This window comes from Ranitomeya variabilis, chromosome 2 (genome assembly GCF_051348905.1).
Source record: "Ranitomeya variabilis isolate aRanVar5 chromosome 2, aRanVar5.hap1, whole genome shotgun sequence".
Classification (NCBI taxonomy): Eukaryota; Metazoa; Chordata; class Amphibia; order Anura; family Dendrobatidae; genus Ranitomeya; species Ranitomeya variabilis.
In genome coordinates this window covers 663,611,225-663,638,826 of record NC_135233.1, presented here as the reverse complement: position 1 = coordinate 663,638,826, position 27,602 = coordinate 663,611,225, and the positions used below count along the sequence as shown (strand labels likewise).

At 43.5% G+C, this 27,602-nt stretch overlaps 1 protein-coding gene across 1 annotated transcript; it reads right to left on the bottom strand.

Annotated features, from left to right (window-relative positions):
* Positions 1 to 5,918: 5,918 nt before the first annotated feature.
* Positions 5,919 to 20,995, bottom strand: DYNLT1 (dynein light chain Tctex-type 1). Its single transcript, XM_077289230.1, has 5 exons — positions 20,688 to 20,995; positions 8,969 to 9,010; positions 8,713 to 8,836; positions 8,433 to 8,510; positions 5,919 to 6,221 (listed from the first exon to the last, which is right to left on the bottom strand). The coding sequence occupies exons 1-5, from the start codon at positions 20,712 to 20,714 to the stop codon at positions 6,151 to 6,153; spliced, it is 342 nt and encodes a 113-aa protein (XP_077145345.1). The 5' UTR covers positions 20,715 to 20,995; the 3' UTR covers positions 5,919 to 6,150.
* Between the last annotated feature and the right edge of the window lie 6,607 nt (positions 20,996 to 27,602).

The window sequence follows — 27,602 nt, the reverse complement described above, 5'->3', positions numbered from 1 at the left end:
GCATTTCACAACATATATTAGCTTTGTTATACTGAGAATGTCTTTGTTGCCTATATTAACCAATCAGAGCTCAGGTTAATTAACTGTAGCAAAATAGAAGCTGAGCTGTGATTGGTTGCTATTGGCAGCCTGATAAATCCCCAGCCAACAGGAAGCCCTCCCCCCTGGCAGTATATATTAGCTCACACATACACATAATAGACAGGTCATGTGACTGACAGCTGCCGTATTTCCTATATGGTACATTTGTTGCTCTTGTAGTTTGCTTATTAATCAGATTTTTATTTTTGAAGGACAATACCAGACTTGTGTGTGTTTTAGGGCGAGTTTTATGTGTCAAGTTGTGTGTGTTGAGTTGCGTGTGGCGACATGCATGTAGCGACTTTTGTGAGATGAGTTTTGTGTGGCGACATGCGTGTAGCAACATTTTGTGTGTTGAGTTGCATGTGACAGGTTAGTGTAGCAAGTTGTGTGCAGCAAGATTTGTGCATGGCGAGTTTTGCGCGTGGCGAGTTTTATGTGTGGTGCATTTTGAGTATGTGCAAGTTTTGTGTGAGGCAACTTTTGCATGTGGTGCAACTTTTGTACATGTGGCAATTTTTCTGTGTGTGCAAGTTTTGCATGAGGTGAGTTTTCCATGAGGTGAGTTTTGCACGTGTGGCGAGTTTTGCGTGAGCCTAGTTTTGCATATGGCGAGTTTTGCATGTAGCGAGTTTTGAGTGGTGACTTTTGTGTTTCGACTTTTATGTGGCGAGGTTGGTGTGTGTGTGTGGTGAAATGTGTGCTGAGGGTGGTATATGTGTTCAAGCACGTGGTAGTGTGTGGCGCATTTTGTGTTTGTGTTCATATCCCCGTGTGTGGTGAGTATCCCATGTCGGGGCCCCACCTTAGCAACTGTACGGTATATACTCTTTGTCGCCATCGCTCTCATTCTTTAAGTCCTCATTGTTCACATCTGGCAGCTGTCAATTTTCCTCCAACACTTTTCCCTTCACTTTTTCCCCATTATGTAGATAGGAGCAAAATTGTTTGGTGAATTGGAACGCGCGGGGTTAAAATTTCACCTCACAACATAGCCTATGACGCTCTCGGGGTCCAGACGTGTGACTGTGCAAAATTTTGTGGCTGTAGCTGCGACGGTACAGATGCCAATCCCGGACATACACACATACATACATACACACATTCAGCTTTATATATTAGATATACCTGTATGTAATCTCCTGTATATAGTATATACCTGTGTGTCATCTCACCTATATATAGTATATATCTGTGTGTCATCTCCTGTATATAGTATATACCTGTATGTCATCTCCTCCTATACATAGCATATACCTGTGTCATCTCCTCCTGTATATACTATATACCTGTAGGTAATCTGCTCCTGTATATAGTATATACCTGTGTGTCATCTCCTCCTGTATATAGTATATACCTGTATGTCATCTCCTCCTGTATGTAGTATGTACCTGTATGTCATCTCCTCCTCTATATAGTATATACCTGTGTGTCATCTCTCCTGTATATAGTATATATCTGTGTGTCATCTCCTCCTGTATATAGTATATACCTGTGTGTCATCTCCCCTGTAAATAGTATATACCTGTGTGTCATCTCCTGTATATAGTATATAGCTGTATGCCATCTCCTCCTGTATTAGCCCTCGTTCACACGTTATTTGGTCAGTATTTTTACCTCAGTATTTGTAAGCTAAAATGGCAGCCTGATAAATCCCCAGCCAACAGTAAGCCCACCCCCTGGCAGTATATATTAGCTCACACATACACATAATAGACTGGTCATGTGACTGACAGCTGCCGGATTCCTATATGGTACATTTGTTGCTCTTGTAGTTTGTCTGCTTATTAATCAGATTTTTATTTTTGAAGGATACCAGACTTGTGTGTGTTTTAGGGCGAGTTTCGTGTGTCAAGTTGTGTGTGTTGAGTTGCGTGTGGCGACATGCATGTAGGGACTTTTGTGAGATGAGTTTTGTGTGGCGACATGCGTGTAGCAACTTTTTGTGTGTCGAGTTGCATGTGACAGGTTAGTGTAGCAAGTTGTGTGCAGCAAGTTTTGCGCATGGCGAGTTTTGCGCGTGGCGAGTTTTATGTGTGGTGCCTTTTGAGTATGTGCAAGTTTTGTGTGAGGCAACTTTTGCATGTGTTGCAACTTTTGTGCATGTGGCAATTTTTCTGCGTGTGCAAGTTTTGCGTGTGGCGAGTTTTGCACGTGTGGCGAGTTTTGCATGTGGAGAGTTTTGCGCGTGGCGAGTTTTGAGCGGCGACTTTTGTGTTTCTACTTTTATGTGGCGAGGTTGGTGTATGTGTGGTGAAATGTGCACTGAGGGTGGTATATGTGTTCGAGCACGTGGTAGTGTGTGGCGCATTTTGTGTGTGTGTTCATATCCCCGTGGTGGTGTGATTATCCCATGTTGGGGCCCCACCTTAGCAACTGTACAGTATATACTCTTTGGTGCCATCGCTGTCATTCTTTAAGTCCCCCTTGTTCACATCTGGCAGCTGTTAATTTGCCTCCAACACTTTTCCTTTCATTTTTTCCCCATTATGTAGATAGGGGCAAAATTGTTTGGTGACTTGGAAAGCGCGGGGTTAAAATTTCACCTCACAATATAGCTTTGACGCTCTCAGGGTCCAGACGTGTGACTGTGCAAAATTTTGTGCCTGTAGCTGCTACGGTTCAGATGCCAATCCCGGACATACATACATACATACATACATACACACACACACACACATTCAGCTTTATATATTAGATATATATATATATATATATATATATATATATATATATATATATATATATATATATATATATATATATATATATATATACACACATATACATATATACATACACATATATACCTACACATATATACATACATACATATATATATATACACATACACACACATACATACATATATATATACACATACATATGCACACACATATATACATACACATACATACATACACACCATCTCCCTCCTGGCCTGGCATTTTCACAAACTGGGTTTCAGTCTGGATCACAGCTACAGAGATTCTCAGCTTGAACACCAGATTCAGTGCAGTGGTTGTGACACTCCCCGAGATATTAGGGGTCAGGGTCCATCTCTCTTTTCACTTTCAGCAGCAGTCATTTCCCGATTCTGTATGAATTAGGAAAAAAAATGGAAATGGAAAAGCAGCAGCATAATCACACTGATCAAGCAAGCAGCAGCTGACAGCTCTTATCTTGCTCTTCCTATTAACTCTTTGTTTTATTCTTTTCCTCACGCACTAATATTGGTCACTGCTTTACTGTAAGACAATATCTTTACAATTTGTTCAGTGTTTTACTGGTTTCTCTCTATATCTGTGGATAAGCTGTGGTACTATCTCAATATCTAGATTCACCTTATAATGGCTGCTGCATTCCCTGCTTTGACTTTTACACTGTTATGTGATAGTTGTACAGCATTATCAAGTCTTCTCAGGATGATGTTATCTTCTGCAATGTACAAAAAGGTGGCAATCATTCAAGACCATTTGTTTGAAGCAAATCACAAATTGTTCGAGTTGTTAAAAATTCAAGACAAATTTTCTCATCTCTACTTTCAGCATATATGTTAGTCACTAGTTAGCCACATAGCGACTGCTAACTGCATGCAGTTTACAGAGGTGAAGGCAGGTTTCATTATGTGTCCTCTATGGAGAAACAAACTTATGTACCACATGTGATAACAGACCAGTCTGTTCAATGACATAACGGGTATATGACCCTTTTGTTAAAGGGGTTTTATGACCTCCTAAACAGGTGGACCAGAAAAAATGGTATGAAACAACAAAATAACTTGTATATTATAGTTATCAACAAGACAAGAAAGCTTGCTGTCAGCTTGGCGCTGGCTAAACCCTTTTATCCATATCTAGGGATCTAACATTCATTGCATGTACTCCCTAAGTCACAAATCCCAGAAGAGCTTATGAACAAGATGCAGTTAAAGATGGATACAGATTAGGCAGGTAGTTGAGGTCAGGAACAAGCACAGATCATCATACAGCAACAGTACATATATGTATTTAGCCTGCCATTCTGGGAAGTTAAACAGTCCTAAACTCAGCAATAGGAATCCAGGCAGAGATGGGGAGAATTGGAAATCAATGTGATTTAAGTTGGGTGACAACGGAGAAACAGTTGTACCAAATTTACACAATTATTGACAACAGTGACATTACCTAGAACTGGATAACCCTCAAAATGGATAAAAAGACAATAAAATTGGTCAAGGAGGCTGCTAAGAGACCTAACAGCAACATTAAAGGAGCTGCAGGTGTTTCTGACAAATAATGGCTGTGTATTGCATGTGACAACAATCTCCTGTATTCTTCAAGTCTGGCCTTTGGTGTAGGGTGGGAAGATGGAAGCCTTTTCACACAAAGAAAGACATCCAAGCGAGACACAAAATCTGCCAAAAGAATGTCGGATAACGTATTACGGTCTGATGTTATATTGCCAGTCAGCTTTTGCATATTTTGCTGCAGACAATTTTTCAATTTGGCTGCTTTTCAAGTGCAATAAGTGATTGTGGTTTGTTTGTTTTTAATTTTAATCACTTAAAGGGGTATTCCCATCTCCAAGATTTCTTCCCAGTATGAAGTAGTTGTAATAATATTAGCAAATACCTCCATTTAGAAAAGTAGTATAGTTTTTCTGATTCGCTATATTGCTTATTCCATGTGCAGAATATGGCAGTAGCTCAGGTATCCATAGTTAAAACCACTAACAACTGTCATTATATGAGTGGTTCTAACCATGGATACCTAAGCTACTGCAATGCCATGAGCATGGGGGAAGTGACATAGGGAATCAGAGGAACTAAACTATATTTCTAATTGGATGCTGCTGGTGCATAGTGGGATAGGATCTTGGAGATGGGAATACTCCATTAAATTAAACAATCCGATCCTTCAACATGTTATCCAGTCCAAGCAAGATCCAGAAACACAGCAATAGTAGGTGAGGCTAAACTGTAGTTCAATGGGAACAGTAATGAAGTGGATCGGAAGCCCCTTCCTCAGTTGCACGCATGGCAACTTAAGACCATTTATTTTGGAAAATTAGTTTTTTTTTAAGGAATTTATATTAATGGTCTACTTTTAGGGGAGGACCACTGAGCATAAGAGAGTACTGTTTTGAAACGCTGTGTGTCTGACATGTGGTTATGCCTGGCACTGAGGACTATGCTGCAGTACCTGGCACAGAGGAAGTGCTGCTCTGTTCAATATTGGTCAGTGACCGCTTGGTGCCAGCAGAAAATGGCGCCAGCACAACAGGCAGGTAGGTCGCAACTACCTACCTGTTAGCGCTTAGACACTAGGCCACGATATCCTCTCTTTAATCTATGGGGGAGGTCTGAATCACACACAGTAGCAACACAGACAGCGCCTTTCCAAACACAGCCCTCTAAAATGAAATGAAACCAGTGACCTACATGCTGCTGGTACCAGCAATATGTGTCCCGAAACATCCAAGGCTGACCCGGTTTGCATAAACATAAGAATATTTATCTGTAATGCAATGCAGTGTTTTACAATAGGAGCAAAATGAAAGATTCCTAAACGCTCTTTCAAACGATGCGGTTTTTTTTTACATTTTTTTCTGTTGTACAAAAACCTTTCTATAGAAGAAAGCCTCACCCACTAGTAGTACTACTGATATAATGGCCACAAAGCAACCAGCATCACTGTAGGCTACTTTGTACTTCTCCATTTTCTAAAAAAAATTAACTCCTCATTTGGCATAGTCAGCGCATCACACAATTAATCAAACCTAAATTATAAGTATAGAAAATGTTCCAATCAATCATTTATTTTGCCCTTGCTAAAATACAACATACGACAAGTGTCTCAGTGGTAAGATTTGAAGAAAGCTTTATAGTGGCACTTTCAGGTTGTAGCACCTTAAAATTACAGAAAGTTTTAATACATGAATAGAAACTAAAGTGTTCTGAAAAGAAGATACTTAGTGAATTAAAGTAAAAGAAAAAAAAAAGAAATCAAACAATACAAAGTGTGTACAAAGCAAAATACATATAGAATGATAAAACATTTTAAAGGACAGAAACAAAAAAGAAAATGGTTAAATAGCAAGTCCAAAGGCACTGACTATACAGTACATAGTCTTGTTCTCCCATCGAACAGTACAGCTTCCTGCAAAGAAACAAAAAGGAGAATAACTATTGTATAATGCACTCACTGAGCACAGGTACGTACAGGAACAGTCACTGATCACAAGGACAACTAGGAAATTGCTAAGTGCTTGCTACCAATGTATAAATGCTATGTCCAGCAATCGTGTAAGCCATGGTGGGGAAATTCTCCTGGTCTTTACAGCACATTATCCCTCTCCTGTGCCACCTTGCATGTAAAGGGTTATTGTAAAGTAGTCTCTTAAGCAACTCAAAGCTAGGTAGACTCTCTCACTTCTTTGTTTCTGGCATGGTGGGCTCTCCTCCTTGAGCACCAGCTTTGGTGAATAGTAGAACTATAAAGTCCAGCACAAGTCCTGCTGTAACACATTCAGCTATCAGTGGCTGCTAATTCTGGAGTACATTTTTATGTCCTTAAATCAGATACTTCTACCAAACAAAATAATTCATAAATAACATTTCCCAGAAGTCAACTTTACATCAGCGCAATTTTTGAAACATCATTTTTTCTGTTGGAAAATGTAACACAACTTCCTAACAAAATTTATAAAAGCATTTATTTTAATTTTGTTTTTTTCTTAGGTCCACATCACATTTGACATAAAATACCCAAAAGTGACACCATTCTAAAAACTGCAACCCTCAAAGTGCTCAAACACACTCACGAAGTTTATTAACCCTCCAGGTGCTTCACAGGAATTAATGGAATGTGGATTAAAAAAAAAAATAAATGAATACTTTCCTTTTTTTTTAAAAAAAAAAACAAAACAAAAAGGTTTCTTTAGCTTAATTTTGTTTACGTTCACAAGGATAACAGGAGAAAATGGACCAAAAAAAATGTGTTGTGTTAAATTTCTCCTGAGTACGACGACACCAGATACGTGGGGGAAAACTACTGTTTGGACGTACGGCAGGGCTCAGAAGGGAAGGAGCACAGTTTGACTTTTGAACACAAAAATGGCTGGAATCGATAGCCGATGCCATGTCGTATTTAGAGAACCCCTGATGTGCCTAAATAGTGTAAACCCTGTTTTAAAGTGCATCGGCGATCGTTAAAGGGTTAGAAAAATAGTATCACAGCAGTTTGTCAGGAGCTGAGCAGTTAACTGCTGTATATAAATCTATGGCTGGAGAGAGAGGTGACTGCGAGTTAGGAGTTCACAGATTTCCTGGAAGGTAACTGCTCAGCACATTTGGCCAGCATCTGGGAAAGCAATAGTGGCAGAGCTCCATGGAAATCAGCTGCACTCCAATGAAAGATACAAGGTTTCATTGCAGGAACATTACAGCAGAAAGAAAAAGCAAGTTCATTGCAAACTTGCTCATTTTCATGCCATCTAGCTAAAGCAATTTAAACTTGAGATTATCCTTTTAAAGTTAATTCCATTTTCACAGATGAGTGTTGTTGGATAGCGTTTGTTAAAACAATCACTTTTGCAATTCAAGGTTTAATAAAATTTATTTTGTTTTCAGTTTGTTGTTTAGGATATCAACTACCACACTGGAGCTGGCTGGGATTAGGAGACAGTAAAGCTCTCCAGCGATCCAACCAACTTTAAAGCAGTGCTTACAAGTTCATTAGCAAAGAGCTTGTAAGCACCGATAAAAGTATACAAATGAAAAAAGTTCTCAAGAATGTCTAAAAAAAAGTTCACTATGAAACCATAACTCTTTGGAAACAACCCTTTAAAACGGGCTTTGGGCTCTTATTTTGATAACCTATCATTAGAATAGGCCTCATCCATAAGATCAGTAGAGGTCAAACGCTCAGTCAGCTCCCTGACAGTCACCTGATTGAAGGGGCAGCTATGCGCATTCTGAAAACCCCTTTGTGCATTTAGTCACTAGATCTTACAGGAGATATTTGAGGTGTCTGGAGCAGGTCTTTAGGAACTGATGACTACGTAGAGTTAATGCAAAATGTCTGAGTAAACTTTCTGCAGATGCTGCACACACTACTGGGAAATACAAGCTGAGCACTGCGGGACTGTTCGATTACAATCTAAACTCAATAAAAACTCAAATTCGTTTACAATGAAGACAAGAAAGAAAACTTGAGGATCAGCAGACAATAACAAAAGCAGACTGCTGAAACGGGCAGGTATAACGTAAGTAACATCCAGGTCCCTAATCATTTTCTATAATGAAATCTACCCTGGAGAACCCTACAAAAGGTGGACAAGCAACTGTAGAAGGGTTCAATTACACTTACCATCGGTTGAATTATCCCAAAAGCAGGAACTCGCTGTATGAAGACCTGCACCATTCTTTTGCATAATCACACAGGTAACTGGGGGAAAAAATAAAACATTATAGGCTTTTCAGACCTGAAATTTTCTATGGACACAAGTCAAGTTCAGTACCCTATGCTGTGAGAAGTTTCACACAACAGGCAAAATTTGGGGGAGCTAGGGGTGGAACTGAGTTATTAAAAGTGGTCTTGGACCCTACCTCAACTTTAGCTACCTGGGTGTTGGGATTTTACATCATACCTATGTATTTAAATGGCTTTCCCAGCTTTGTAAGTTGGCTCAGAGTCTGCTCCACGACGTTAGTGGTCCACTGATTGACTTTGTTGTGTTGATATGCATTCCCACCAATGGCACTTTCTATTGACTAAACACAAAGAACATTGTAGTATTACGAGACAGTATAAAATATGAAATTCTAACAGAACACAAGCATCTCTTCTGAACACTTTATACAATATACAGAGCTACACTGTCTTACTCAACGGTGTGAACTGACCTCTTTAATGATGTTGCTCACTTCATCTACAACAAATGAGGACTGAAAAACAGACACAAAAAGAACGGTTAAAACGAAGCTTTACATGAGAACGTGTACAACAAGCGGCCCATCCAGGTTAATAACCACCATCATTTCCAAGGCTCCACCCAATAAAGAGAAAATAATTGATATGGAGTATGCATATCCCCATTACGCTCAGCTTTTTTCCTAAGAGCATCCAGGCTTTCGCCCACAGTCAAATCAAGACTTGTTTACTATCTAACTTCTATGAAGTGGACTTGAGCTCGTGCCTAGTAGACCAGGGAGACTCTTTAGGTGCTCATACACATTACAGTAAGCTAAATTTGCAGATCTTGGCTGGACCAGGGACCAACAAATGATGGCAGAGCTGAGATGGGCACGTGGAATTGGAATACCTGATCCGGTTCTCAGGAAATAAGCTGCAGTCAGAGGCGTCCGGCAGCCGCTTACTCTCTTGGCCTTATTAAGACCTCATGCCAGCTTGGCTACATGCACGTGTGTATGGGATATCAGGAGGAATTATGGCCAGCCAAATGAAAGCTTGGCAAACAGCTCTTGGAGATGGAGATTAGCTCAGGCTAATGATATACTTACTGTATAAGCAGATTGTTGTCGAGCCTTGGTTTTCTGGTCTGCAGTCACATTCTGAATCCTCACAGCCCGCAGTATGAACGCTGTCAGGATTCTCTGATGTCAGCCCTGGGTGGGCGCATGACCGCAAGTATGCGATCTGCATACATGCAGTCATGTGCAGACAAGACCTCCACAGCCTCGTTCAATACAAGTAAGTTGAGCAATGTCGGACAAGTGTAGTCAGAATGTGGCAGTCAACCACCCACTCGAGGTCAGAGAATCCTGACAGCGAGTGGTATGTGCATGCTGTGAGGATCCACAAATCTACAGTCATACAGAGTGACTGCAGACTTGAACCCCCAAGCCTGGACAACCTCTTTAAAGACATTCATTCTGTTGTACAGATAGATGTAGCTCTAGATGGTGGCACATAGCAACGGCAATTCTGTCAGGATTATACACTACATATTACAAAACCACAGGTACAGATATGGAAACATCAAGATACCCCTTTACAAGGAGGCACATCCTGTTTAACTTAGTATGCAGTCTTCAGATACTGCAGACATCTGAGCTACTACATATGAACATATACATACACGATGCATCAGCACACTGCGACTAATGAATACATGATCAATATTGCTATACATGTTTACATAAGGTACTTGGGAGTCACCGAAAAACTAATACCACTAAATATTATATTTTATTAAGAATGAATAAAAACCATCAAACCAAGTGAAACATAACCAAGCAACTAAGCTGCTGACCTACAACCAGGCGCTATACACATCTCTGATGGCTTCAATGAACACAAATTACCACGTGCCTCCTGACTTATCACGGGAGGGAAACGCGTCGAGGCTGAATTTATACATTTAAGTCAAGTCTATCAATATTATCTTGGTTTCAAAGATTATTTGCTGATTTACTCTGGGCATGGTGCAATTAGTGTGAAGTCTATGAATACTGCCTCTTGTAGGTTTTGTATTATGACATCCCCTTGTGGTTAATGACATGATAGTGTGCAGTGGAACTAAACCCTAGGTTTGTCTTTGTATGTTGGAAAGTGATGACAGTGTGAACTGGTGCTGAGCCTTTTAGGGTATATCTCGTATATCTCTTTGCACTCGGTCTAATCAGTCCGCACTTTGCACCTTTAAATGAATAAAATAAGGCTGGTTACAGAACTTTGGGTAGGTTGCAATAGCGGATTACTGGGTATCTCTGTGCATTTTGGAGGGCAAGTGGTAGTTTATAACCTTAAATACCTCTCCCTCCCCGATAATTAACTAAATGTATAACGTAACTTATTTTTTAGTTGTCTATTGTATTTATAATGCTGTGATTATTGTTGCTGTTGGTATCCTACTCAGACTGCTGGCAATTTTTTGAGCGTTGGTTGCCCCAATCTAATCTCCTATCCCTCTCCCAGTTATGCTGGACTGCTCATTCGGTTTCAGTCTGATGAATCAGGTTTGGAAATAGGAGCCTTTTCCATTTTAGCAATTCGTTGCCCAATTTGGTGTGGTTTTCATCTCTGTGACCTTTTGAGTAGGGACGTCCAGGGACATCAGGGTGAGCCGCCGTGGAGTTTTTGCATTCAAGATAGTGTGCCAACCTCCGCTGATAGGCATGGTTCTAGCAGGGGTTAATGGCGTGAACTAGGTACACCCAGCACCCCTGATTTGTGATATTCGATGTTTGTAGGTCAGCAATTTAGTTGCTTGGTTATGTTTCACTTGGTTTGATGGTTTTTAATCATTCTTCTTAAAATAGAATTTTTTGTGGTATTAGGCTAGTTTCACACTAGCGTTCAGCCGGGCTGCGGACTTCCTCCTTGAAGCCCCGCCCACTGCCGCACCTCTTCATTCAGCTCCACCTACGGCTGCATGCGCACCCTATCTTTAACATTGGGTACGCAGGCCATACCGATGTATGCGGATACCGCCGCATGCATCGTTTTGATGGTGCGACAACCTGCGCCGAATGCAACAAGTTGCAATTTCGTGCAGATGCCGCCGCATGCGTCGTTTTAACGGTGCGGCATCTGCACGAAATTGCAACTTGCAGCGGCATGGCCTGCGTACCCAATGTTAAAGATAGAGTGCGCACGCCGCATGCAGCCGTAGGTGGAGCTGAATGAAGAGGTGCGGAAGTGGGCGGGGCTTCACGGAGGAAGTCCGCATCCCAACGCAGCCGGCTAAACGCTAGTGTGAAACTAGCCTTAGTTTTTCAGTGAGCACTTTCTACAACCAATTCCGTGAATCAAATTTATAATTTTCTGTAGCATAAGGTAGCCAGCATTTTTTTTTTATCAAACAGCATAAAAGCCATCCAAACATGTCAAGGTGACCTTTTAAATATGGATACTCCCTAACCACTATATGCCCTACCTCACCATGTACCAAACAGGGCCTCATCCTAATGGATGGTTTTAATTGTGAGCTATGCCTGGTTTCCTTTTCACTCCTCATTCAGATCAGGCACTGTTTGGCACATGGAGAGGAACGACCATCCATATTAAAAAGGTCACCTTGACGTGGTTGGAAGGTTTTTGCGCTTTGACCAAAAAACGCTAACTTAGTACCTTATGTTAATAACGTTTATAGCAATATTGGAGTTCATGTATTCATTAGTCACAATCTGCTGACAAATAGTATAGGTATATGTTTGTATATTGGCCACAGTGTATTTGTGAACCTGTGAATTAATTTAATACTAAAAGTGTGTGAGCCCTAGGTTTTCTTTTTTATAGTACAAATATGGGGGAGTGTGGCCATCGCCTCATAAGGTTATAATGGTGAGCTATACCCGATTTCCTTTTCACTCCCCATTCAGATGAGGCTGGTTTGGCACATGGAGAGGTAGGACATATAGTGGTTAAGGACCATCCATATTAAATTGCACACTTTGATGCGGTTGGGTGGCTTTTGCAAGCTTTATTATATATATATATATATATATATATATATATATATATATATATATATTAAAAAAAAAAAAAGCTAACAAAGTACGGTACCTTACGTTATTAACGTTTATAGCAATATTAGACTTCATGTACTCAGTCGCACTGTGCTGACGCACCATGTATGTAGAGTGAAGGAAATAAGTATTTGATCCCTTGCTGATTTTGTAAGTTTGCCCACTGACAAAGACATGAACAGTTTATAATTTTAAGTATAGGTTAATTTTAGCATTGAGAGATCGCTGAAAAGGAGGATTTGTGAATTTGATCCGCACTACCAGCACATCCAAAAACAGACCAATTGTATAGTTGGACAGTGGTTTATTCTATACGTTTCGGAGTACAAATGACTCCTTCCTCAGGAAATACCACAAGTCTTGTGGTATTTTCAGCGATCTAACTACGGCCGCATGCCGACCGGTGGATCTGCAGCAGCCGGCAATATATGCTTGTGAATATTCTACATCAGGTGAGCAGTTAATTTTACAGATATATCTGCTATAATTTGTGAGATAAGACACTATTTGCACTTCTTCCCTGCAAGTTATTTTATTAAACATTGAGAGACAGGATATCAAAAATAAAATCCAGAAAATCACACTGTATAAATTACATAATTTGCATTTTGCAGTGAGAAATAAGTATGCGATTCCTCTGGCAAACAAGACTTAATACTTGGTGGCAAAACCCTTGTTGGCAAGCACAGCAGTCAGATGTATTTTGTAGTTGATGATGAGGTTTGCTCACGTCAGGAGGAATTTTTGTCCACTCCTCTTTGCAGATTTTCTCTAAATCATTAACATTTTGAGTCTGTCGCTTGGCAAATTGGAGCTTCAACTCCCTCCATACGTTTTCTATGGGATTAAGGTCTGGAGACTGGCTAGGCAGCTCCATGACCTTAATGTGCTTTTTTTTTTTTAGCCACTCCTTTGTTGCCTTGGATGTATGTTTTGGGTCATTGTCCTGCAGGAAGACCCAGCCACGACCCATTTGTAAAGTACTGGTGGAGTGAAGGAGGTCGTCACTCAGGATTACGGAACATGGCTCCATCCATTCTCCCTTGGATGCGGTGAAGTAGTTCTGAGCCCTTAGCAGAGAAACACCCCCAAAACATAATGTTTCCACCTCCATGCGTGACAGTGGGGACGGTGATCTTTGGGTCATAGGCAACATTTCTCTTCCTCCAAACAGTCCAGTTGAGTTAATGCCAAAGAGCTCAATTTTGTCTCATCTGACCACAGCTCCTTCTCCCAATCACTCACAGAATCATCCCAACTTCCTTGAGATCATTAACAAGTTTTCCCCGTGTAGTTTTAGGCTGATCTCTTACCTTCCTCATAATCAAGGATACCCCACGAGGTGAGATTTTGCATGATGCCCCAGATCGTTGTCGATTGACAGTCATTTTGTCTTTCTTCCATTATCTTACTATTGCACCAACTGTTATCTCCTTCTCACCCAGCATCTTACTTATGGTTTTGTAGCCCATTCCAGCTTTGTGCAGGTCTATGATCTTGTCCCCGACATCCGTAGAAAGCTCTTTGATCTTGCCCATGTTGTAGAGGTTAGAGTCTGACTGATTAACCCCTTCATGACCCAGCCTATTTTGACCTTTATGACCTGGCCATTTTTTGCAATTCTGACCAGTGTCCCTTTAAGAGGTAATAACTCAGGAACGCTTCAACGGATCCTAGCGATTCTGAGATTGTTTTTTTCGTGACCTATTGGGCTTCATGTTAGTAGTAAATTTAGGTCGATAATTGTGTTTATTTGTGAAAAAAATCGGAAATTTGGCGAACATTTTGCAATTTTCAAATTTTTTATTTTTATTCTGTTAAACCAGAGTTATGTGACACAAAATAGTTAATAAATAACATTACCCACATGTCTACTTTACATCAGCACAATTTTGGAAACAAAATTTTTTTTTTTTTGCTAGAAAGTTATAAGGGTTAAAACTTGACCAGCGATTTCTCATTTTTACAATCAAAATTTACAAAACCATTTTTTTTAGGGACCACCTCACATATGAAGTTAGTTTGAGGGGTCTATATGGCTGAAAATACCCAAAAGTGACACCATTCTAAAAACTGCACCCCTCTAGGTGCTCAAAACCACATACAAGAAGTTTATTAACCCTTCAGGTGCTTCACAGCAGCAGAAGCAACAAGGAAGGAAAAAATGAACATTTCACTTTTTAGTCACAAAAATTATCTTTTAGCGACAATTATTTTATTTTCCCAAGGGTAAAAGGAGAAACTGGACCCTGAAAGTTATTGTACAATTTGTCCTGAGTACGCCGATACCCCATATGTGGGGGGGGGGAACCACTGTTTGGGTGCACGACAGTGCTCGGAAGGGAAGAAGCGCCATTTGAATTTTTCAATGAAAAATTGGCTCCAATCTTTAGCGGACACCATGTCGCGTTTGGAGAGCCCCTGTGTGCCTAAACATTGGAGCTCCCCCACGTGACCCCATTTTGGAAACTAGACCGCCCAATGAACTAATCTAGCTGTATAGTGAGCACTTTGAACTCCCAGGTGCTTCACAAATCGTTCCGTAAAAATGAAAAAGTACTTTTTTTTTTCCCCCTTCACCAAAAAATTTCTTTTAGCCTCAATTTTTTTCATTTTCACATGGGCAAGAGGATAAAATGGATCCTATAATCTATTGGGCAATTTCTCCTGAGTACACCGATACCTCACATGTGGGGGTAAACCACTGTTTGGGCACACGGCAAGGGTCGGAAGGGAAGGAGCGCCATTTGACTTTTGAATGAAAAATTAGCTCCAATCGTTAGCGGACTGTTATGGTTCTGGTGGTAAGAACACATGAACTGACCTGATAGGTAAACCAAAACATAGGACAAGCTCTGGGGATGTGGGAACTTTACTGACCGCAATCCTGATCCTATCAACACGCACACTATAGGCAGCCGTGGAGCGTTCCTAACTCGGCCTAGACGCCTCTGCACAGCCTGAGAAACTAGCTACCCCTAGAGAGAAACAAAGCCTCACTTGCCTCAGAGAAATTTTCCCCAAAGTGAGAGCAGCCCCCACAAATAATGACGGTGAGTTAAGAGGAAAACACAAACATAGAAATGAAATAGGTTTAAGCAAATGAGGCCCGCTAATAACTAAATAGTCAGAGGATAGCAAGGAATCTGTGCGGTCAGTATAAAATACTACAAAAATTATCCACGCAGAGAATACAAAAGACCCCCACACCGACTCACGATGTGAGGGGCGCAACTCCGCACCCCAGAGCTTCCAGCTAGCAATCAAATAGCATATAAGCAAGCTGGACTGAACTCATCATATACTGAGAAACATTTTCAAATAGCAATGAGCAAAAATAGACTAGGATGAACTTAGCTTCTCCACGAGGAGACAGGTCACAAGGGAAGTCCCAGAGAGATCTGAACCAGTACTGAATACAACGACAGCAGGCAACAAGTAAAGGTCCAGGTGGAGTTAAATAGGCAGCAAGCCTAGCAGGAAACGAGGCAGCTGGAGTCCAGCTACAGACCAGCCGTAACACTAAAAGCCACCAGAGGGAGCCCAAGAACAGAACTCACAAAGTACCACTCATGACCACAGGAGGGAGCCCGAGAACGGAATTCACAACAGCGGACACCATGTCATGTTTGGAGAGCCCCTGTGTACCTAAAGATTGGAGCTCCCACATGTGGCCCCATTTTGGAAACTAGACCTCCCAAGGAACTAATCTAGATGTGCGGTGACCACTTTAAACCCCTAATTGCTTCACAGAAGTTTATAACACAGAGCCGTGAAAATAAAAAATCATTTTTTGTTCCTCAAAAATAATTTTTTAGCCCGCAATTTTTTATTCTCACAAGAGTAACAGGAGAAATTGGACCCCAAAAGTTGTTGTCCAGTTTGTCCTGAGTACGCTGATACTCCATATGTGGGGGGAACCACTGTTTGGGCACACTTCAGGGCTCGGAAGGGAAGTAGTGACGTTTTGGAATGCAGACTTTGATGGAATGATCTGCGGGCGTCATGTTATATTTGCAGAGCCCCTGATGAGCCTAAACAGTAGAAACCCCCACAAGTGACCCCATTTTGGAAACTAGACCCCCCAAGGAACTTATCTAGATGTGTGTTGAGCACTTTGAACCCCCAAGTGCTTCACAGAAATTAATAACGCAGAGCCGTGAAAATAAAAAATCATTTTCTTTGCCCACAAAAAAGTTTTTAGCCCCCATTTTGTTATTTTGCCAAGGGTTACAGGAGAAATTAGACCCCCAAAGTTGTTGTGCAATTTTTCCTGAGTACGCTTATGCCCCATATGTTTGGGTAAACCACTGTTTGGGTGCACGTCGGGGCTCGGAAGGGAGGGAGCACCATTTGACTTTTTGAACGCAAGATTGGCTGGAATCAATGGTGGCGCCATGTCGCGTTTGGAGACCCCTGATGTGCCTAAACAGTAGAAACGCCTGAATTCTAACTCCAACCCTAACCCCAACACACCCCTAACCCTAACAGTAACACCAACACACCACTAACCTTAATCTTAACCCTATTTCCAACCCTAACCCTAAGGTTATGTGCCCACATTGCGGATTTGTGTGAGGATTTTTCTGCAGTTTTTGAAAAATCCGCAGGTAAAACGCACTGCGTTTTACCTGCGGATTTACAGTGTTTTTTGTGCAGATTTCTATTGAGGAACAGGTATAAAACGCTGCGGAATCCACACAAAGAATTGACATGCTGCGGAAAATACAACGCAGCGTTTCCGCACGGTATTTTCCGCACCATGGGCACAAAGGATTTGGTTTTCCATATGTTTACATGGTACTGTAAACGTGATGGAAAACTGCTATGAATCCGCAGCGGCCAATCCGCTGCGGATCTGCAGCCAAATCCGCACTGTGTGCACATAGCCTAGTTCTAACCCTAACCCTAGTTCTAACCCTAACCCTAGTTCTAACCCTAACCCTAGTTCTAACCCTAACCCTAGTTCTAACCCTAACCCTAGTTCTAACCCTAACCCTAGTTCTAACCCTAACCCTAGTTCTAACCCTAACCCTAGTTGAAAAATAAAAGTAAATATATTTTCTTTATTTTATTATTGTCCCTACCTATGGGGGTGATAAAGGGGACGGTTTATTATTTTTTTTATTTTGATCGCTGTGATAGGTTCTATCACAGCGATCAAAATGTACCTGGAACGAATCTGCCGGCCAGCATATTCGACGGGCGCACTGCGCATGCGCCCGCCATTTTGGAAGATGTCGGTGCCCATGCAGAAGACGGACGGACACCGGAGGTCGGTAAGTATGCGGGGGTGGGTTCGGACAGTGTGTGGGGGGGGTTGAGATCGGACTGCGGGGGGAGCGGAGCACAGGACAGGACGGGGGCGGTGGATCGGTGGCGGATCACGGTCTCCAGCCATGGCCGATGATATTGCAGCATCTGCCAGGGCTGGGTTGTAATATTTCACCAATCTTCATTGGTGAAATATTACAATTGCTCTGACTGAAAGTGAAATGTCACTTTCAACAGCCAATCAGAGCGATTGTAGCCCCCCCCCGGGCTGAAGTACCACTCCCCCTCTCCCTGCAGGTCAGGTGAAGTTACAGTTAACCCTTTCACCAGGCCTGCAGGGACACGATCATTCTGTGACACAGCTTATGTGTTACAGGTCGGATAGTCACCGACTTTCATGACGCATACGCTGTGTCACAGGTCGGAAAGGGGTTAATTGAGTCTGTGGACAGGAGTCTTTCATAAAGGTGACTATGTAAGACAGCTGTCTTTAATGCAGGTAATGAATTAGGAGCCTGTAACTGATCTGTAGGAGCCAGAACTCTTAATGGTTGGTAGGGGATCAAATACTTATTTCTCACTGCAAAATACAAATAAATTTATACAATTTATACAATGTGATTTTCTTTTTGATATTCTCTCAATGTTAAAATCAACCTACCCATAAAATTATAGACTGTTCATGTCCTTGTCAGTGGGCAAACTTACAAAATCAGCAAGGGATCAAATACTTATTTCCTTCACTGTACATCCACGGTGCGTCAGCACAGTGTGACTAATGAGTACATGAAGTCTAATATTGCTATAAACGTTAATAACGTAAGGTACCGTACTTTGTTAGCTTTTTTTTTTTTTTTTTTTTTATAAAGCTTTCAAAAGCCATCCAACCACATCAAAGTGTGCAATTTAATATGGATAGTCCCTAACCACTATATGTCCTACCTCTCCATGGCCAGATACAAATTAAAGTTCACCAATACATCTTCTCATGGCTGAGGAAAAGCTGCCTTATGCTGTGCTGGTGTGGGAAGACATAAAAAAGGTGCAGGAGTTAGGCTACTTTCACACTAGCGTCGTACGACGCTCGACGAATTGCGTCGTTGCGACGTACCGACGCTAGCAGTGAATGCGCTGCACAACGGGGGCAGCGGATGCTGTTTTCCAACGCATCCGCTGCCCCATTGTGAGGTGCGGGGGACGGAGTTCTGGCCGCGCATGCGCGGTCGGAAATGCTGGACACGACGCACCAAAAAACGTTACATGCAACGTTTTTTGGTGGTGACGGACCGACGCAGGACGGTTGCGACGTGTGGCAATGCGTCGCACTGCGTCGCTAATGCAAGTCAATGGAGAAAAAACGCATCCTGCAAGCACTTTTGCAGGATGCGTTTTTTTCTACAAAACGACGCATAGCGACGTGCAGTGCATGACGCTAGTGTGAAAGTAGCCTTAGACTTAAAATACCCATTCTTACTCTTACAGCAGTGACGGCTTCCAATCTCATGACACCTTGTAGATGTCTAGCACCAATAACAAGGATCACTGCAGCTCCATAGCAACTGTAAACAAAGCACACTGCACACAAAGGTTGCCATGGTAACACAAATACAGCCAGGGCTAGCAACTAGACAGTGGCATAAAGTAGCTATGTGGAACTGCAGTAAAATCCACGGCATGTACCTCTCGGGCAGCGCATCCAGAACAGGGCATCTTGTGTGGGATGCCCACAGTGCCAATCTTTGCTGACAAATACATCAATTAAAGCAGGAGGATGCGATTAGGAGCTAAGAGGAGGGCCAGACACGGCAGCGAGGATGCCCATAGGACCGGACCACCCTGTATGTACAGGGGGAGTCAGGAGCTGACAGACACGTTTGTGGGATGCAGCACAGGAGCAGTTAAAGGTGGTGCCATTTGATCATAGGCTCAAAAACTGGTGACAGGTTCCCTTTAAAGGGGTTGTCCGGTCTAAACCTACAAGTCAGCAGTTTCTCAATGACTGCAGACTTGTAAATCCTCACATTGCACACTGTGGGATTCTCCGGTGCTGGGGGAGGCGGGAGCGATGTGCATACTCACGGTCATGTGCAGACTTGCCGGTACCTGGCGTCGTTCAATGCCAATGTATAGAGCGAGGCCGGACACAGTCTAGTTGGAATGTGGCCAGAAGTGTGCAGGTCACATGACCACTCGATGGCAGCGCTGGAGCATCCTCACAGCTCGCACCGTGTGAGGAGCCACAAGTCTGCAGTCACAGAGGACCGGACAGTTCCTTTAAGGGTTTTTTGTTTTATATAACCTGACACTGAGGGCGAGTTTCTTACACTACGCTTTTCTCCCCCTCCTCAGGTTCAGCGCAAAGTATCCACCGCTGCTGACAGTGTCTGTTATTGTCTGCAGTGCTGATGTCACGTGGACAGCGCTGCAGCCAATCACCTGAATGCAATACGGAGCTCACTGATTGGGTGCAGAAAATAAGGAACACACACTGGAAGTAGCGACAGACTGGGCGCTGGATCTGGGGGAGGGCGAATACTGCAGGGGGGCGCAGGTATACACACTGAACACCCCTTTAAGGATGATCCTGAAGGGCCCCTGCATGGCTGGAAACGGCTCACTGTGCCCCCCAGAATGAGGAGGTCTCAGCAGGGAAGGAAGCCTGACCGCGCTGTCAGCCGTTACTGGGAAGATGGTGCTGTGTGACACAACAAGGGCCTGTGACTGCACCATAGCCTCTGCCCCCCGCACAACGGCCGGCACACCCGGCGCTGCCGCCACATGCACAGGCTGTGACATCACCGTCCCGGAGGAGCCGTGTCCGGGCTGCCGCCTCACACCGCCCCATGGCCGCGCTCACCTCCTCCGCTGTCTGAAACTCGTCCATTCCGGCCGCCCCGCACTCACTCTCTCACACACCGGCAGCTGGAGACCACAGCCCACCCCGCCTACCGCCGGTTGCCACAGACGCGCAGGACAACCACGCCCAATGAGACGCTGGATCGTCACGTGATCCTCCCCCTCCCCCTGCTGCGGCAACTTGGGAGTAGTGGGAGGGGCAGTGTGAGACCCGCTGGATAAATAGCATTAAACGGCTGTATTGTGACCAGGTCGCTTCCTCAGAAGTGCGGGAATAGCCGCTCAGCCAATAATACGCGGTCCCTTATTGTTATTCTACCGGGAGCCGGCACCGGAAAACACGGAACATGCTCCCAGAATGCTCTGCGCTGGTGACGCCACCTGACCAGCACTAGGGCTGTTCCTACCGCGCCCCCAACCCCAGTGCGCTCAGGCGTTACCGTGGTGTCTCGTGCGCAGGCGCCACCTGCTGCTGTATGAGGAGTGCAGCTCAGCATAAGCTAAATGCTGATTTATGGCGCGTAATCCTGCAAAGCGTAATCCGGGGTGTCCTTATCGCTACAGGGAGGGGCACAGCTGCAGATTATACTGTATCTGCAGGATGGTATACGGGGGTGACAGCTGGAGATTATTATTTATTTATATAGCACCATTAATTCCATGGTGCTGTACATTAGCGTGGTTACAATTATACAGTTTATAATCCAAAAACCATCAGTCTATAGCAGGGTGGTGTATATGGGACATATCTGCAGGATATAATAGGGTGGGATACAGGAGGTCACAGCTGCATACTATAATCCACCATCAGTCTATAGCAGGGTGGTGTATATGGGACATATCTGCAGGATATAATAGGGTGGGATACAGGAGGTCACAGCTGCATACTATAATCCACCATCAGTCTATAGCAGGGTGGTGTATATGGGACATATCTGCAGCATACAATAGGGTGGGATACAGGAGGTCACAGCTGCATACTATAATCCACCATCAGTCTATAGCAGGGTGGTGTATATGGGACATATCTGCAGGATATAATAGGGTGGGATACAGGAGGTCACAGCTGCATACTATAATCCACCATCAGTCTATAGCAGGGTGGTGTATATGGGACATATCTGCAGCATACAATAGGGTGGGATACAGGAGGTCACAGCTGCATACTATAATCCACCATCAGTCTATAGCAGGGTGGTGTATATGGGACATATCTGCAGGATATAATAGGGTGGGATACAGGAGGTCACAGCTGCATACTATAATCCACCATCAGTCTATAGCAGGGTGGTGTATATGGGACATATCTGCAGGATATAATAGGGTGGGATACAGGAGGTCACAGCTGCATACTATAATCCACCATCAGTCTATAGCAGGGTGGTGTATATGGGACATATCTGCAGGATATAATAGGGTGGGATACAGGAGGTCACAGCTGCATACTATAATCCACCATCAGTCTATAGCAGGGTGGTGTATATGGGACATATCTGCAGGATACAATAGGGTGGGATACAGGAGGTCACAGCTGCATACTATAATCCACCATCAGTCTATAGCAGGGTGGTGTATATGGGACATAGCTGCAGGATATAATAGGGTGGGATACAGGAGGTCACAGCTGCATACTATAATCCACCATCAGTCTATAGCAGGGTGGTGTATATGGGACATATCTGCAGCATACAATAGGGTGGGATACAGGAGGTCACAGCTGCATACTATAATCCACCATCAGTCTATAGCAGGGTGGTGTATATGGGACATATCTGCAGGATATAATAGGGTGGGATACAGGAGGTCACAGCTGCATACTATAATCCACCATCAGTCTATAGCAGGGTGGTGTATATGGGACATATCTGCAGGATATAATAGGGTGGGATACAGGAGGTCACAGCTGCATACTATAATCCACCATCAGTCTATAGCAGGGTGGTGTATATGGGACATATCTGCAGCATACAATAGGGTGGGATACAGGAGGTCACAGCTGCATACTATAATCCACCATCAGTCTATAGCAGGGTGGTGTATATGGGACATATCTGCAGGATATAATAGGGTGGGATACAGGAGGTCACAGCTGCATACTATAATCCACCATCAGTCTATAGCAGGGTGGTGTATATGGGACATATCTGCAGGATATAATAGGGTGGGATACAGGAGGTCACAGCTGCATACTATAATCCACCATCAGTCTATAGCAGGGTGGTGTATATGGGACATATCTGCAGGATATAATAGGGTGGGATACAGGAGGTCACAGCTGCATACTATAATCCACCATCAGTCTATAGCAGGGTGGTGTATATGGGACATATCTGCAGGATACAATAGGGTGGGATACAGGAGGTCACAGCTGCATACTATAATCCACCATCAGTCTATAGCAGGGTGGTGTATATGGGACATAGCTGCAGGATATAATAGGGTGGGATACAGGAGGTCACAGCTGCATACTATAATCCACCATCAGTCTATAGCAGGGTGGTGTATATGGGACATATCTGCAGCATACAATAGGGTGGGATACAGGAGGTCACAGCTGCATACTATAATCCACCATCAGTCTATAGCAGGGTGGTGTATATGGGACATATCTGCAGGATATAATAGGGTGGGATACAGGAGGTCACAGCTGCATACTATAATCCACCATCAGTCTATAGCAGGGTGGTGTATATGGGACATATCTGCAGGATACAATAGGGTGGGATACAGGAGGTCACAGCTGCATACTATAATCCACCATCAGTCTATAGCAGGGTGGTGTATATGGGACATATCTGCAGGATATAATAGGGTGGGATACAGGAGGTCACAGCTGCATACTATAATCCACCATCAGTCTATAGCAGGGTGGTGTATATGGGACATATCTGCAGGATATAATAGGGTGGGATACAGGAGGTCACAGCTGCATACTATAATCCACCATCAGTCTATAGCAGGGTGGTGTATATGGGACATATCTGCAGGATATAATAGGGTGGGATACAGGAGGTCACAGCTGCATACTATAATCCACCATCAGTCTATAGCAGGGTGGTGTATATGGGACATATCTGCAGGATATAATAGGGTGGGATACAGGAGGTCACAGCTGCATACTATAATCCACCATCAGTCTATAGCAGGGTGGTGTATATGGGACATATCTGCAGGATATAATAGGGTGGGATACAGGAGGTCACAGCTGCATACTATAATCCACCATCAGTCTATAGCAGGGTGGTGTATATGGGACATATCTGCAGGATATAATAGGGTGGGATACAGGAGGTCACAGCTGCATACTATAATCCACCATCAGTCTATAGCAGGGTGGTGTATATGGGACATATCTGCAGGATATAATAGGGTGGGATACAGGAGGTCACAGCTGCATACTATAATCCACCATCAGTCTATAGCAGGGTGGTGTATATGGGACATATCTGCAGGATACAATAGGGTGGGATACAGGAGGTCACAGCTGCATACTATAATCCACCATCAGTCTATAGCAGGGTGGTGTATATGGGACATATCTGCAGGATATAATAGGGTGGGATACAGGAGGTCACAGCTGCATACTATAATCCACCATCAGTCTATAGCAGGGTGGTGTATATGGGACATATCTGCAGGATATAATAGGGTGGGATACAGGAGGTCACAGCTGCATACTATAATCCACCATCAGTCTATAGCAGGGTGGTGTATATGGGACATATCTGCAGGATATAATAGGGTGGGATACAGGAGGTCACAGCTGCATACTATAATCCACCATCAGTCTATAGCAGGGTGGTGTATATGGGACATATCTGCAGCATACAATAGGGTGGGATACAGGAGGTCACAGCTGCATACTATAATCCACCATCAGTCTATAGCAGGGTGGTGTATATGGGACATATCTGCAGGATATAATAGGGTGGGATACAGGAGGTCACAGCTGCATACTATAATCCACCATCAGTCTATAGCAGGGTGGTGTATATGGGACATATCTGCAGCATACAATAGGGTGGGATACAGGAGGTCACAACTGCATACTATAATCCACCATCAGTCTATAGCAGGGTGGTGTATATGGGACATATCTGCAGGATATAATAGGGTGGGATACAGGAGGTCACAGCTGCATACTATAATCCACCATCAGTCTATAGCAGGGTGGGATACAGGAGGTCACAGCTGCATACTATAATCCACCATCAGTCTATAGCAGGGTGGTGTATATGGGACATATCTGCAGGATATAATAGGGTGGGATACAGGAGGTCACAGCTGCATACTATAATCCACCATCAGTCTATAGCAGGGTGGTGTATATGGGACATATCTGCAGGATACAATAGGGTGGGATACAGGAGGTCACAGCTGCATACTATAATCCACCATCAGTCTATAGCAGGGTGGTGTATATGGGACATATCTGCAGCATACAATAGGGTGGGATACAGGAGGTCACAGCTGCATACTATAATCCACCATCAGTCTATAGCAGGGTGGTGTATATGGGACATATCTGCAGGATATAATAGGGTGGGATACAGGAGGTCACAGCTGCATACTATAATCCACCATCAGTCTATAGCAGGGTGGTGTATATGGGACATATCTGCAGGATATAATAGGGTGGGATACAGGAGGTCACAGCTGCAGTTTATAATCCACCATCAGTCTATAGCAGGGTGGGATACAGGGGGTCACAGCTGTAGATTATAAACCACCACCATTGGTATATAGCAGGGTGGGATACAGGAGGTCGTAGCTGCAGACTATAATCTACCACATTTAGTTTATTGCAGGGCAGTATACCAGAGGTCATATATGCAGCCATAGCCTCCTCATCGTGTTTCCTAAAGCTCAATGTGGGAAAAACTACTCGTCATCCTTCCTCCATCGCGGCCAACTCCATACCTGATCTATCTATCTCAATAAATGATATCACGCTTTCCCCTGTAACGCAAGTCCACTGCCTTGGAGTCCTTCACTCTGCCCTGTCCTTCCAATTGCTCATCCAAGCTCTCGCCACCTCCTGCCTTCTCCAACTCAAAAATATTTCCAGAATCCGTCCTTTCCTCACTGTTAGCGCATGCCCTCATCATCTCCCTCCTTGACTAATGCAATATTCCTCTGTGGCTTCCCTGCTAACACTCGCACCTTTCCTTAACTTTGCCTGATTATCCCACCTCTCCACTTTGCAAATTCCTTCATTGGCTCCCAATTTTCCAAAGGATATAGTTTAACCCTTATTGAACACCGATACGCCTTTTAACAGCAGCGGTTAGGGTATGTGTCCACGTTCAGGATGGCCGGCGGTTTGGACGGAGCTGCAAACCCGCTCCGCCCTAAGCCCCGCCCCTTCTGTGACGCGATTATGCCGGATGTGTTCATTGCACACATTCGGCATCATCGCACCCCACACATAGGGCCCTGTGATATACCTTACGGCGGCGCTGCAAGGTAAACGGACATGCTGCGATCTAAAAAGACGCGCCGCATGTCCGGAATCGCAGGGCCGCCGGGTGCGTGTTACCACGCATAGTGGAGACGGGATTTGATAAAATCCCCTCCACTATGCTGTAACATCTGGACGCTGCGTGTTTGACGCTGCGGCTCTGTGCAGCGTCAAACACGCAGCGTTTCCTGAACGTGGAAACATACCCTTAAGGGTACTTATTCCTCAGTGTCGCTTTTTAACAGCGCTGAGAAATAAGGGTATAGCGCCCCCCAGTGTCGGAAAATCTCCGGGGTCAAGGCTACTGGAGGTAGTCGAGACTCTGGAGAACATGATTAGCGCTGTATTTTACGGTCCCCTGTCACATGATTGAATAACGGCGATCACAAAAAAATGTCAGATTTGCAATTCTTTTCTCTCTCCTCTGATATGATCATATCAGAGAAGAGAGAAATGGGGTCTTCCAAGTCCCCCCAGTATCTCCACCATTCCCCGGTCCCTCGTGCGCCATCCCCCAGCTCTCCATGTCATCTTCCTGGAAAAAGATCTGCCAACCCGTACCCGACAATAGGGAATTTTTCCTGTTGGTTCTTTTTGACAGGCCCTATCACAGTGATCAAAATAAAATTAGTAACTCAAATCCCCCTTTGTCACCGCCTTAGTTAAATAAAAATTATAAAATCATTTTTTGTTATTTTTTCCATTCTTTGCTATTAGGATTGGATTTGGGCCTCAGGCTGTGGTTAGGGGTGGAGTAAAAATTGGGTTTTTTCAAAAGTAAAAAAAAATGATGACGATATCACGGCTAATGTTGAGCGCAAGGGCTCACTATTTGAGTTTGCATCGGGTGCTTAGGTATGGAAGGAGTATTTTTTTTTTGGGTGTCTAACAGCCACGAAAATGCAGGGCAGGTACTCGATCATGTCACTCGAGTACCCGCGATATTTGGTGCCTACCCGAACACCCGATGCAAACTGAAGTAGTAAACACTTGTGCTCAACACGAATTATGACATATTCAATATAACAAGTTAATGTTAGCAAATTCTGTGTCGTACCTGTGAGTTCAAAATGCTCGCTATACCCCTGGATAAAATCCTTGAGGGGTGTGGTTTCCAAAATGGGGCTTCCACTGTTCAGGCACATCAGGGGCTCTCCAAAACACGACATGGTGTCCGCTCTCGATTCCAGCCAATTTTTCATTCGAAAAGTCAAACAGTGCTGCTTCCATTCTGAGCCCTGCAGTGCGCCCAAACAGTGGTCTTCCCCCACATACGGGGTATCGGCGTACTCAGGAGAAATTGCACAACATAATTTCCGGTCCATTTTCTCCTGTTATCTTTGTGAAAATAAAAAAGTTTGGGTCTAAAGTAATTTTTTTGTGAAAAAAGTTAAATGTTCATTTTTTCCTTCCACATTGCTTTAGTTCTCGTGAAGCAACTGAGGAGTTAATAAG